Source organism: Sorex araneus, chromosome 3 (genome assembly GCF_027595985.1).
Source record: "Sorex araneus isolate mSorAra2 chromosome 3, mSorAra2.pri, whole genome shotgun sequence".
Lineage (NCBI taxonomy): Eukaryota > Metazoa > Chordata > Mammalia > Eulipotyphla > Soricidae > Sorex > Sorex araneus.
In genome coordinates this window covers 26,202,366-26,215,598 of record NC_073304.1, presented here as the reverse complement: position 1 = coordinate 26,215,598, position 13,233 = coordinate 26,202,366, and the positions used below count along the sequence as shown (strand labels likewise).

Below are 13,233 nucleotides of genomic sequence, written 5' to 3'. Positions count from 1 at the left end.
TCTGGAAGGCAGTCAGCCACAAGTGCCCTTCCTGCCCTGGGAAATTCTGATGTTACCAAAAAGAGAACTCTCTAGGATGGCATCATTTCATAGACCCTGAAGTTAACAAAGCCTCTTACCACCAGAACCCAATAAAGCTCAGTCCCTGAGACTATAAAGTATTAAGTTCCATATTAATAAATTATGAAGACCAGCATCAGGGGCGTGGGGAGGATGGACAATGAGCAATGTTTGGGGTACCGGGCAGCATCGCTGAGCCTCACCAGTCTCTTCCTAGAAAAGAGGAGTTCCTGCTTCCTCAGAAGACTGCAGGAATCAGCAACAGTGGGGCCGGTGAGTGAGCGTGTGGTCACATGCAGCTGCAGTGACCACAGCCCTCGTTTCGTGCCAGCTGAAGGTCTCTCAACACTGCCAGGAATAGCCCCTGCGCATGATTAGGTGTCGCCCAACCCAACCGCCTTCCCCACAAAGAATTAGGAATAATGTATACAAGGCACTAAGAATAATGCTAAGCCTTCAGCAAATGGTCTCTATTACTAGTTTTTGGAAATTTTTAAATGAATTTCCTTTTTTTTAAGGAAGTTTAAGATTTTTAAGATTTTTTTTTTTGTTTTGTTTTTTGAGTCACACCTGTTATTTAAGATTTTTGATACCCAGGACCCTACTCTAATGTCCTAAGGTGACTGCTGCCATTGCTGGGGCCAAAAACTTGGCTCTCACTTAACTTTGCACGTAATAGTTGTGTGATCCTAGACAAACTACTCCGAATTTATTTAGCCTCAGCTTCCCCCTTTGTAAAAATGGTGCCAGTATTACGAGTTTATCTTACAAGTTGCTAAGAAATTCAAGTAAGGTATGTAAAAATTTGTAACCTAAAAGCAATAGACAGGCGTTAATGATTACTATTGTGTATCAGAAAATTAAATATATTTTTGCACTATGGCACCAAGTTGAAACAAACCAACACTTCCCTGGATGGCATGTACAAAATGCTTTTTATTTTTTTCCCCTTTCTAGATCACATCCAGCGATGCTCAGGGGTTACTCCTGGCTCTGAACTCAGGAATCACTCCTGGCAGTGCTTGGGGGACCATATGGGATGCTGGGGATCGAACCCGGGACAGCCTCGTGCAAGCCAAACGCCCTACCAGCTGTACTATTGCTCCAGCCCCACGTCACCTGTGTCTTGCCCTGGTTCAGATCCTCGATAATACAAAGGTTCCCTGGAGCCCAACCAGGAGTGATCCCTGAGCACAGGACAGGAGTAAGCCCTGAGCGCCACACAGCCCAAAGAACAAACAAATGGGCTGGAGCGATAGCATAGCGGGTAGGGTATTTGCCTTGCAGCGGCAGGCCTGGGTTTGATTCCCAACATCCTATATGGTCCCCTGAGCACTGCCAGGAGTACCAGGAGTAATTCCTGTGCATCGATGGGTGTGACCCAAAAAGAAAAAAAACCAAAAGAACAAAGAAACAAAAAGTGAGACTCATCAAAGAGAACATGAGATGTTATTCTAGATTACTAGCCTATTGTGATTTATTCAAGAATAAAGTTAAGTGGCGGGGCTGGAGCGATAGCACAGCGGGTAGGGCGTTTGCCTTGCACGCGGCCGTCCCGGGTTCAAATCCCAGCATCCCATATGGTCCCCTGAGCACCGCCAGGGCTGATTCCTGAGTGCATGAGCCAGGAATGACCCCTGTGCATCGCCGGGTGTGACCCAAAAAGCAAAAAAAAAAAAAAAAAGAATAAAGTAAGTGGCATTGTTTAAAATGTCAAAAAAAAAAAAATTAGGCTCATTCCATGTGTGGGCTAAATTTGAGAGGGTTTGCCAGGTAATGGAGAGCTGATGTCCTCATTTTAACATCTTTCTCATTGTACCCCTTCCCAGTTGCAGTGTCATAATTATCAGTTACTTTGTTGCTTTTTTGTTTCCCCTTCTGTAGGACTTAGCCTGTTGCAACTTTTTTTTGTTTTTTGGTGGGGGCGGCTTGTGCGGGGGAGGTCTCCAAGCTGCCTACTCCTGGTGGTACTCAGCCAATCAGGCTGGGCATTTGATGCCAGGCCAGAGGCCACTGTGCTGCTCGGGCCCACAGGGCCACTGACCCAGCTGTGCTTGGGTGTTTGGGGACCTCCAGGGTTAGACCAGGGGATGCTGTGGAGCCATGTGGTGTGGGAAGGTCAGGCAGATGACATGACCTTGACTCCTGCACTATCTTCCTGGCTCCCTGATGTAATTTTTTTCGGATTACACCCTGCAGAGCTCCACACTTATTCCTGGCTCTGTGCTCAGGGATCACTCCAGGCAGACTCAGGGGACCAGATACGGTGTAGGGGATTGAACTGGGTCAGCTGTGTACAAGGCAAGCGCCTGCCCACTGTACCATCTCACTGACTCCCCTGCACCACCACTGCTCCCCCCTCGCCCCCCGTCATGAGAATTCTAATAGCCAGAAATAAGTCATCTAGGGTGGTGGCAAAATTCAGATTCGAGCAGCATAGTAAGCACGTGCAAGGCATTGGTCCTGTCCCGAATGAGATGCTGAGGCTGATAGGCATAGGTAATAAAACCAAGACAGAACTTCCTGCCTGGGGCCATACCCAGTGGTCTTCAGGGCTTACTCTAGCCTCCGTGCTCAGGGTTCACTACTCACAGTGCTCAGGGAACCGGATAGAGTGCTTCTGGGGATCGAGATCGAGACTGGGTCGGCCGCGTACAAGGCAAGCACCTTACTTATTATTTTTAAAAATAATTTATTTTATAAAGTAGCTCACAATATTTCATTAAATTTAATATTCAAACACCAATCCCACCATCATATTTTGAATGTTCCCATCCCGACTCCCAAAGCATGCCCTCAAGGCAGGACCTAAATAATTTATTTTGTTTTGTGAGATTTTTTTGGTTTTTGTGTCACACCCGGTGATGCTCAGGGGTTACTCCTGGCTCTGCTCCCAGGAATTATTGCTGGTAGTGCATGGGGGACCGTATGGGACGCTGGGGATCAAAGCCGGGTCGGTTGCATGCAAGGCAAACACCTTCCCTGCTGTACTATCACTCCAGCCCCTAATTTATTTTGTATTGCTTGTTATGAAAAACCGTTGAAAATGCTACAAAAAAGTATCCTTACAGAAAAGAGGGTAAAGCTTGTTGTATTTCACACGGGGCCATTGAGATTACTAACATGCTGTTAGAGGTGGAGCCTTGTGTGCTTTTATATATATATATACATATATATGTAAATATATATGTATATGTATATGTAAAAAAAAATTCACTCTAAGATTGGTTGCCTCTTACTTTTAACTCCATCAAATGTGGAAGCACCTTACTTATTCTATGATCTCTCTGGCTCCAAAACCAAGACATGACTTCAATGGGACTAAAAGTATCCTCATGTCCAGGGGAAAAATGTAAAGAATGTTTCTTGCTAGCCTGAAAGAAAGCAGCTGCATTTTTATGTAAAAACTGTTTTTTATGCTTTAGGGAGCACTTGTAAAGTACAAAAAATATTTTTACAAAGTGAGCTTGTAGTACTTTCACCAATTTACAGATTTGGGATCGGAACATCAGTCTCAGGGCTTTGGGGCTAGATGTTTCAAAGCCTGGGTCAAGTAGTGCTGGAGAGGAAGGGGTTACCAGGGTCATCTTCATCTCAGCAGCACTTGTGGGTGGTGCCATGCTGTGGTGGGGATCAAACTCTGGCCTTCACATGTGCGAGGCATGTGTACCAAACCCTGCACTAACTCACTCCTCTTCCGTCTGAAAGGAGGAAGTGAACTGCATCAGGAACGGGATGTCACACTTTCCTGTTCAGTCCTTGTCCTTCCTTTTCTTTATCGATAGCTTTTGTCCCTAAATAATGCAGCCAGTGGCCTGAGAGACTGAAGGGAAAGCTTTATTGGGCTGGAGAAAGCCTTCAAGTCTGAGACACCGAAGGCAGAGTGGGAACAGGGGACATGGAAAGGACAGGAGGGAATGGGTGGCCGACGGTGCAGCACTGGCCAGCTGCCGGTGGTCACTGGTGTCACAGATTGTGGACATGCAGGGCCCCTGGGGTTCGGTGTTAGGTCAAATTCATAAATGCAGACCTCCAGGAGGTCAAACCAGAGCAACAAAAGTACTCCTCAAAAAACAAAACAAAACAAAAAAAATAAGCAAACCAACCCAATCATTGAACAATTAATCATGAAAACGAGGGGCTGGAGTGATAGCACAGCGGGTAGGGCGTTTGCCTTGCACGCGGCCGACCCGGGTTCAAATCCCAGCACCCCATATGGTCCCCTGAGCACCACCAGGGGTGATTCCTGAGTGAAAAGCCAGGAGTGACCCCTGTGCATTGCTGGGTGTGACCCAAAAAGCAAAATAAATAAATAAATAAAAATAAATTAAAAAAATTAATCATGAAAACGATTCCCTAAATAGGAAGGAGATCGTGCAGGGCACCCTCCTGTGACCAGGGGAGCCAAGGAATAAACTGGCCCTGGCTCCGAGGGACCGGCTGGTGCAGTGCCCGGACGAGGCCCAGAGTGGCTGCGCGTGTCAGAGGCGTCGGTGAGTATTCTCGGGGCTCCTTAAAGACCGAGGATTTGGGTTTCTGTTTCATGGGCCACACCTGGCTGACTCCAGCCTCTGAGCTCAGCGATCATTCCTGGTGGGGCTCAGAAGCCCGCATGCGGTGCTGGGGCTCGATCCCAGGTCAAGGTAAGTGCCCCATCGGCCAGACTGATGACTGTGTCCTCAGGGCGGCTTGCACGCCAGCAGAGTGGGCGTAAGGCTTGGATCACATCTCTCTGCTTCCCCAAACAGACGCCAGGCTTGAGCCATTTTACGAAGCTTCGCGAGATTGGGTTTCGTCTAAGGGGAGAAAGAGGAACTCCAATCAGCAACAGGCACAGGGAGCACATAAGCGCTTCCTATTGTGGCTCTTTAATTACGCCTCCAGTTTGGATCTCTGGATTCAGAAAACAGTCCCGCAGCCTCCGGGTAAGCGGGGCCAGACACTGGACTGCCATCGCTGCAGGACCGAGGACAAAACTTGCTTTATTTTCTTCCTTGTATCATGTGAAACCAACAGTTTTTAATGGGGGTAAGCAAGCGCTCGGGTAGCAGTTAGCAAACCTGACTTTTGTACCTGAGAAGGCAGTGGCCCAGAAGGCTGGATGGCCCCTGGCAGGAAGGCAAGCGAGCGGAACATTCTGGAAAGCAGCGAGCTGGACATGCCTATTACGCTCTCGTGTTGTTTCGTTTAAGACGAGAACAAGGCCAGAGTCTGCTTTCACTGAAGCCATCCGTGCCTTTATTGCATTACCCCCAGCACTGTTCCCGGGCTGCTGAGTCACAGGGACCAAAGCGCAAAGGAGGCGCCTCCTGCCGTGGCCGGCCCAGGCCTGAGTGCAGAGATCCTTGGCCGTGGCCGCCAGTCCAGCCAGGGCCATCAAACCGCAGATTGGGCTTTATCTCCCAGCAGTGAACTTGTGCTTCTCAGTGCTTTATCACCCTCAAGAGAACTTCTGGTTTATTTATTTTCTTTTGCGGGGGGGGGGGTCACACCCGGAGATGCACAGGGGTTACTCCTGGCTCTGCACTCAGAAACTACTCCTGGCAGTGCTTTGGGGGACCATATGGGATGCTGGGAATTGAACCAGGGTCAGAGCCGTGTGCCAGGCAAATGCTCTATCTGCTGTGCTATTGCTCCAGCCCCTCGAGAGAACTTCTGAACCTTATGAAGCCCATGGTTCAACAGGCCACAGTTGTTTGGGATACGTCAATCTTACAAGTGCTGTTGAGCTTAAAAAAGTACAAAAGCTGGGGCTGGAGCAATAGCACAGCGGGTAGGGCGTTTGCCTTGCATGCGGCCAACCTGGGTTCAAATCCCATCATCCCATATGGTCACCTTAACACTGCCAGGAGGAATTCCTGAGTGCATGAGCCAGGAGTGACCCCTGTGCATCACTGGGTGTGACCCAAAAGCCCCCCCGCCAAAAAAAAAAAGTGTCAAGTGTCTGATCTAAGCGTTTTGCCCATTTTGAATTGGGCAAGAGGAAATGGCGAGGTTTTTACGAAAGTCCCCGCACACAGTTTTCAAACCTCTCAAATTCTGGAGAGGATGAAGACGGGTCACATCTGGCTATCTGGAGCAGAGCGGGAAAGCTGGCGTTTGCCCCTCTTCCCGGGCATACCTGCATCTCCTGTTCCAAGTGGTCGATGTCGGCTAACGGCAGCATCGAGGGCCTGCCATGGGCGCACTGGAACGGCAGCCGGCACCAGGACAGCGCTTCAATCAGGCGGCAGCTCTCCTCGAGGCTCAGGCCGTCGTTGAACTTAATGGCCCCTACACGAGGGACAGAAGCAAGACGGTACTGGTGTGTGTGGCAGGAAACCGGTGCTGACCCTGGGGCAGAGGCAGATATCTGGGGAAGGTGCCGTGTTTCCTGGGCTTCTTTAGGGTGGTTTTAACCTTGTCTGAAACTGGCACAGGGAGCACGTCGGGCTGGGCAGTCTCTCGGCGTCTCCCCGGGAGAAGCAGCCTCAGGCCTGGAGGGGCCCGTCCTCCGACCAGCAGGCTTGTGCTTGCCGGGCTCTGCTCCGAGGCGCGTTTCTCCGAAGCTTACGAAACTGAGGTCATCTGTGTCCACAGCCAAACCATCGTCAAGATCTCTGCTTTCTACAATGTCCACTCTATTGGCTTTTCCCTAGTTCCAAATAATCTTCTGAATCTAAACTCTGGCATAGTCAGGTGCTCTGAGCGTACAGTCACTCACTCTGTCAACAGGCATTTATTAAGTGTCTAGGACCGACGGCTACCTTAGCCACACTGGGCCATGACGGAGAGGGCGGGAGGTGAGGATCCAATAGGTTCAGAGTATGAGGTGACCAAGATATAAATAACTCCGTCATTTAACAACAGAAGTCCAATCTTACACAGGGCATGAGAGAATACATGACACCCAACCCAGTTTTGGAGGTCAGAGAAGGCTTTCCTGGAAAACTGACATTTAATCTGAGACCTGAGGTTGGAAAGACACGACTGAGAAGGAGCAGGAAGTCATTCCAGTCACACAGAAAGGCCAGGGCCAGAGTTCAGCACACAGAGCGAGACTGAGGAAGCAGGCTGCAGTGTGAGGCAGGGTGGAGAGTGAACCGAGAAGAAGCCAGAGCCGCAGCCAAGGGCCCGGCCGTGAAACCCTGCCACATCGGGACAAAGGAACACGATATCTCTCATCCTGAGAGCAATGGGTAGTCAGTGATTTTTTTTTCTTTTTGGGTCACACCCAGCGATGCACAAGGGTTACTCCTGGCTCTGCACTCAGGAATTACCCCTGGCGGTGCTCAGGGGACCATATGGGATGCTGGGAATCGAACCCGGGTCGGCTGCGTGCAAGGCAAACGCCCTACCCGCTGTGCTATTGCTCCAGCCCCAGTCAGTGATTTTTGTTACAAGAATGACATGCCTGGGGGCTGAAGAGATAGCCCAGCGTGGCGGGCATTTGCCTCGGATGCACCCAACCTGGGTTCAATGCCCCGAGCACCTCTGGAAGTGATTCCCAAGTGCAGACCCAGAAGTAAGTCCTCAGACCCACCCTATGTGACTCCAAAACAAAACAAACCAAAAAGAATGACATGCTCAGAGGGATGTTTCAACCGGAATCCTCTGGGTGCTGAGGAAAGAATGGCTTGAGAATGTGCTAGGATGAATATTGGGAGATGGAATCCGAAGCCTGGGCAAGGGAGAGGGAGGCGAGGGATGGGGAGTAAGAGCAGCAGTGGCGATGGATGAGCGTAGACACGGGAAGCATTCCAGAGGCAGAGGCGAGGTTGGCGATGGAGCAGGCATGGCAACCAAGCGAAGACGAAGGAGCAAGGCCTTCGGGACAGCTGCAGGAGGCCGACTCATGAGGAACAGGGTTCCCTGAGCCCAGAAAGAGAGGAAGTGGGGGAGGGCTGAGAGAGAGGGTGCCAGTGGACAGGACCCCCACAATGGTCCAGAGGCAGCTGCAGGGACCCCTTACAGTCCCTCCGGTACCACTGACTATCTTTTAGCGTAGACAAATACTGCAGAACCACCATTATTCTAGGGCCTTCTATATAAAAGCTAAAGGCTTTGTTGTGACCTTTGGCTTCTGTTTTTTTTTTTTCTTTTCCTTTTTGGCTCCTATTTTTCTTTGCCAGCCTAATTTCTTGGTATTCTTTGCCACTCCTTATCTAATTAGTCTCTTTCTGCCTTTGGGTCTCTGCCCAGACCGTTATCTCCCCACTCGTAATAACCTTTTCCCTTCTAGCAATTTCGGAACTTGACTCAAATTGGATCTCCTGGAGCCGGAGCAATAGTACAGTGGGTAGGGCACGCCTTGCACGCAGCCGAACCGGGTTTGATCCCAGGTACCCCATATGGTCCCTTGATTCTGCCAGGAATGATCCCTGAGCACAGAGATATGGCCTTCGGGATAGCCGCAGGAGGCCTACACGTCTGATCACTGTCAGGTGTGACCCACAAACAAAACAAAACATTATCTCCTCAGGGATTGAGAGTGCTGGGCACTTTGGCGACGATGGGGTACAGTAACTCTGCACATCAATACTAAGAATGTAAGCACTATTGTTACCAAAGTACTCGTACAACAACGTAAAAAATATATACTTTTTTATTCACCTCCACTAAGAGAAACTCCTCTACTCACCCACAGGAGGGTCGATTTGCTTTGTAAAAGTCATTTTTTTAGTGTTCACTCCCCCCCCCCCACGGCTCCACGGCTTGTTGGCCATTCCTTGACACAGACTCCCTGAGGCAAGTTGCAGAGTCTTTCCGCTTCTTTCCGAAATGCAGGGCCCTGGGAGTGCCGCCTCTTTCCCTGTCTCTTTTCCTTTTGGCACGGGCCACAGCGGTCAGTCCTGGGGGACTCTGCTGAGTACCGGGGATCCAACCCAGGGCTCCCGCGTGAGCCACCACACATCCCCCCACCCCCGGCCCCCGTCCTTGAGAGTCTTACCGTGGCAGGCTTGAGACGCCAGCACCTTCTGGACGGTCAGTGGCAACGTCCCCTGTATGCCGCCTGTGGTCTGCAGCAGCTAACGCAGAGACACACTCTATTAATGGGGAAGGGCCTGGGACAACGGAGCCTTTTGTGTCTGTGAGACATCCCAAAGGAAGAGAAAGTTTACCTCTACTTGCTCTCGAAGCAACTCCTACAAAGCAGAAACAGGAAGGAGGGGGAGGTGCGGGAAGAAAGGCATTAGCATGTACCATTATGTTATACTTTCCTTTTGACAGTTACAGAATATCCCAGTCTCCTCTAAGGTATTTCCCCTGGGCCTGGAATGTGGCTCCAGGGGCAGAGCACCCCCCCTTCTTCCCCACCACCACTGCAGGTTGTGACCCCCCCACACACACCAATTTCAAAATCAAGCAAGACACGCCTTTGAAGGGAGACTTTCGCCAACCCGCACGTGGGTACAAAGACCTGGGCTGCTAGGAGGCACTTTGAATATGAAATACTGAGACAACTGAATGGAACTCCTCCTGCCTGGAAATATGTTTAGCTCCTGAAACTTCCTCCAGAGATAGTCTATCAGCTCAGGAGGTTATGCAACTGGGGAGAACAGCCTCGATGATTCAACCGATTCTAAAGATCAGGGAGGCTTTGCACCCAGAGGCCGTCTGTTTGTATGTATAAGCCTAGCTAGAAAAAGTGTAATATTACACACAAACAGAACAAATATACAACAGCCACCAATACAACTGTGCACTCAGCCTAACACTCGCTGGAGTATCACAAACATATGCAAGCTGTCTCTGGTTCCCACAGCCCTTCTTTCCCCCTTGACAATTCCCTTCAGGTCACAAAGCTTATTTTTCCTAGACGTTTTGCTAAGTTTCTCCCCACTAGCATAGCTCTGTCCCTGGGGAAGGCCTTTCAGTAGTAATGTCCCTGCATCTGTTAATATTTACATAAGGACAAAAGAAATGTAAAGAAATAGTTTGATGCTACTAATTTATTTTGCCTCTAGGGGTAAAAAAAAAACAAAACCCAAAACCAAAAAACCTGTTCTGAGATATGGCATACTTAATCATCTGTAAGAAAACACAAGATTTCCTTACTCCTAGCAATGACTGTGTATTAATTCGCTTCTCAAAGTTACAACTCGCAGTAGATTTTTCATTGTCAACAAGATTCAGAAAATCCTCTCCCCCCTCCCACACACGCTGGCCTCCCAGGCTCATACGTGGGCACAGTTGCTGAGAGCTAGAGGGCGGAGACTACAAATTCTTTCAAAAGTCACTAACTTCCCCGGACAAACCTAAAGGGAAAGATGTCTCCTAAGGCCGGACCCACCAAGCTGAGTGGAGAAACAGATCAAACCCTTATCCAGGTCTCGTGAAGCATCAGCTTGTAGGCCTGGGGAGGGGGGAGCTGGATCTTATTCTCTGCTGATTTCAGACTCCAGCGGGTTCGATGGATGCTAGATAATATAAACACTATTCCCAAGGGGCTCGGGCTGGAGGGCCGCACGGCACACACAGATGGCTCTGTGATCTCTCGGCGGCTGGGTCCGAGAGGCTACCTTCTCCCCAGGACACCAGCACTCTTCCAGCTTTTTACAGAATCAACACATCTTTCTTCATCCGCCTGACTTAACCTTAATCAAGAAAGACTTCTCTGAAACCATAAGCTTTGTTTCCATCTGAAGTAAACTCCTTACCAGTAGTCTTTGAAGTCCCTTTAGGAAAAGTTTTTATTGTAATTTTCTGGTTAAATACTGAGGGATTGAATTACAATAAAGAGCCTAGCAGATCCTATCTTTTGGACTTAGGACAATGTGGAGGAGAAGCTGTGGAGAGACGTTTGCTGGAAGGGGAAGAGCGGCTGAGCGCAAGGCGCAGGCTCGCCTGGTGGACGGCAGAGCGGAGGCAGGCCAGAGGCTGCCACTGCAGCGGCCTCTTCCTTCGGGGTCCTCTCGCCAGGAGCTACAGACCCCTGCGTCACCCCCATTGGAGGAGCGACACACAGACCTTTGCTCACCCTGTGTCCTGCCTCCCCGTCAGCACACCCTCGCCCCGGCTGTCATGCTGTCTCTCTTTTGCGTGTGCCCAAGTGCTCGAAAGCGCCTCCTCCTTCACGCCACTTTCCCCGGCTGCCCCGGCCACCGCACGGCAGGAGACCATTCCGTATGGGCCACCACCACAGCGCCGGCCCCCCGAGGGTCAGACCCAGCCCTGCAGTTTTACCCGACGGCCACTGCTAACCAGGCCCTCTGGCGTAAGCCGCCTTCCCCGAGCTCCGACAATAGTGCTTTTCCCCGGTTCCTCCCCTCCTCCTCTAACCAAATATTTTCAATCATCCTTTACTTTGGCAGTGGACTTCGGGAGCTCTGCCAAGACACATACACAGTGAGCGGCGGTGCTCCGTGGGCCCTGCTCCGACTCCTCATTTCAGTTTCCATATTATCCCTGGACAGTCTCTCCCGACCCTTCTCCAGCTTCTGATGTTATCAAAATAAATATGTCCCTTTAACTCTCAAATAGCTACAGAAGAGCCCACGCTCCTTCCCTAAGCCCTGGACCGCTGGTAAGTCGGCCTGTCCTCTCACTGGACATGAGGCACACCCGGCATGTCTCAGCCTGGACTTGGTCACGGGGACAGCCCCTCCTCCCCTCCACCGCCTCCCGCTGACAGTGCCACCACCGTCCTCCCGGCCACCCAGGCTAGAACTCATGGTCTACTTCTTCTCCTTTCTCCTGTTCGTATCTTGATCCCTTTTATTACTCTCCAGATCTTTGTTTCTACCTTCCAAATTATGCTTCAAATACATCCTTCCCCTCCCGTTCCGCTGCTATCAACTGAGCATTTAATAGCGCCCATTAATCCCCTGCCTCCTTTATTTGAACCAGCACAAGAACCTGCCTCACAACTGGTCTCCCTCACTCTTTCCCATGTAGTGCATGCATCCCACAATTTCTCTAATTTTTACCATTTTTGTTTTCAGATTTCACTAGAATGATTCCAATTTCTAGAAATTGGATATTTCTAGAAAAAAAATGGTATTTCTAGGAAAATGGTATGAGAAAATGTGAATTTGCTTGCACTCCAAAGAGACGGGGTCAGAAGTAAAGAAGGAATAAGAGACCATAATTAGAAGACAGTCAAACATACAGAGGAAAAAGGAGTGACTTAAAAAAAAAAAAAAAAAGAGTGACTTGAGAATGAACCAAACAGAAATTCTGGAAATGAAACAGTCATTGGTACGAAAAATTCAGCTGCCTTGAAAGCAGTCAACAAACTGAATATAAAGAAAAAGTAGATGTAAAAAGCGACGACAAAAGACTTGATAAGGGGCTGGAGCGATAGCACAGCTGGTAAGGCATTTGCCTTGCACGCGTCTGACCCAGGTTCGATCTCAGCATCCCATATGGTTCCCCCAGGCAGGTCAGGAGTAATTCCTGAGAGAAGAACCAGCAGTAAGTCCTGAGCATAGCAAGTGTGGTGCAAAAATTGAAAACCAAACAAAAAAAATTTAATAAGATTTACTTCAGGGGCTGGAGCAATAGCACAGCGGGTAGGGCATTTGCCTTGCACTGTGGCCGACCCAGGTTCGATTCCCAGCATCCTATATGGTTCCCTAAAAACCGCCAGGAGTAACCCCTGTGCAGTGCCGGGTGTGACCCAAAAGAAAAGAAAAGAAAAAAAAAAAGATTTACTTCAGTAAAAAAATAAACTGAATACAGGGGGCTGGAGCGATAGCACAGCAGGTAGGGCGTTTGCCTTGCACGCGGCTGACCCGGGTTTGATTCCCAGCATCCCATATGGTCCCCTGAGCACGACCAGGGGTAATTCCTGAGTGCAGAGCCAGGAGTGACCTTTGAGCATCGCTGGGTGTGACCCAAAAAGCAAAAAATAAATAAATAAATAAAAATAATCTGAATACAAAGAAAAAGTAGATGTAAAAAGCAACAACAGAAGTCTTGATAAGGGGCTGGAGTGATAGCACAGCAGGTAAGGCGTTTGCCTTGCACGTGGCTGACCTGGGTTTGATTCCCAGCATCCCATATGGTCCCCCAAGCACTGCCAGGAGTAATTCCTGAGTGCATGAGCCAGGAGTAACCCCTGTGCATCGCCGGATGTGACCCAAAAATAAAAAAATAAATTTAAATAAATAATTCACATTAAAAATGAAAAAAATCCAAGTTTGGAATTTACAAAAAAAAAAATGAAGATTGAGAGAGACAGAGAGAGAC

At 49.4% G+C, this 13,233-nt stretch overlaps 1 protein-coding gene across 3 annotated transcripts in view; it reads right to left on the bottom strand.

Moving 5' to 3' along the window:
* Nucleotides 1–2,706: 2,706 nt before the first annotated feature.
* MLH3 (mutL homolog 3) overlaps nt 2,707–13,233 on the bottom strand; it is a 33,085-nt gene continuing 22,558 nt past the window's right edge. For 2 of the 3 annotated variants that reach the window (XM_055133300.1, XM_055133301.1), the window contains 4 exons: nt 9,162–9,185; nt 8,990–9,068; nt 6,182–6,333; nt 2,708–4,856 (listed from right to left, as the gene is read on the bottom strand). In XM_055133300.1, coding sequence (XP_054989275.1) covers nt 4,740–4,856; nt 6,182–6,333; nt 8,990–9,068; nt 9,162–9,185 — 372 coding nt within the window. In that variant the 3' untranslated portion in view covers nt 2,708–4,739. Of the gene's footprint in view, nt 4,857–6,181; nt 6,334–8,989; nt 9,069–9,161; nt 9,186–13,233 lie in introns of all 3 variants that reach the window. The other variant, XM_055133302.1, reaches the window with a different exon arrangement.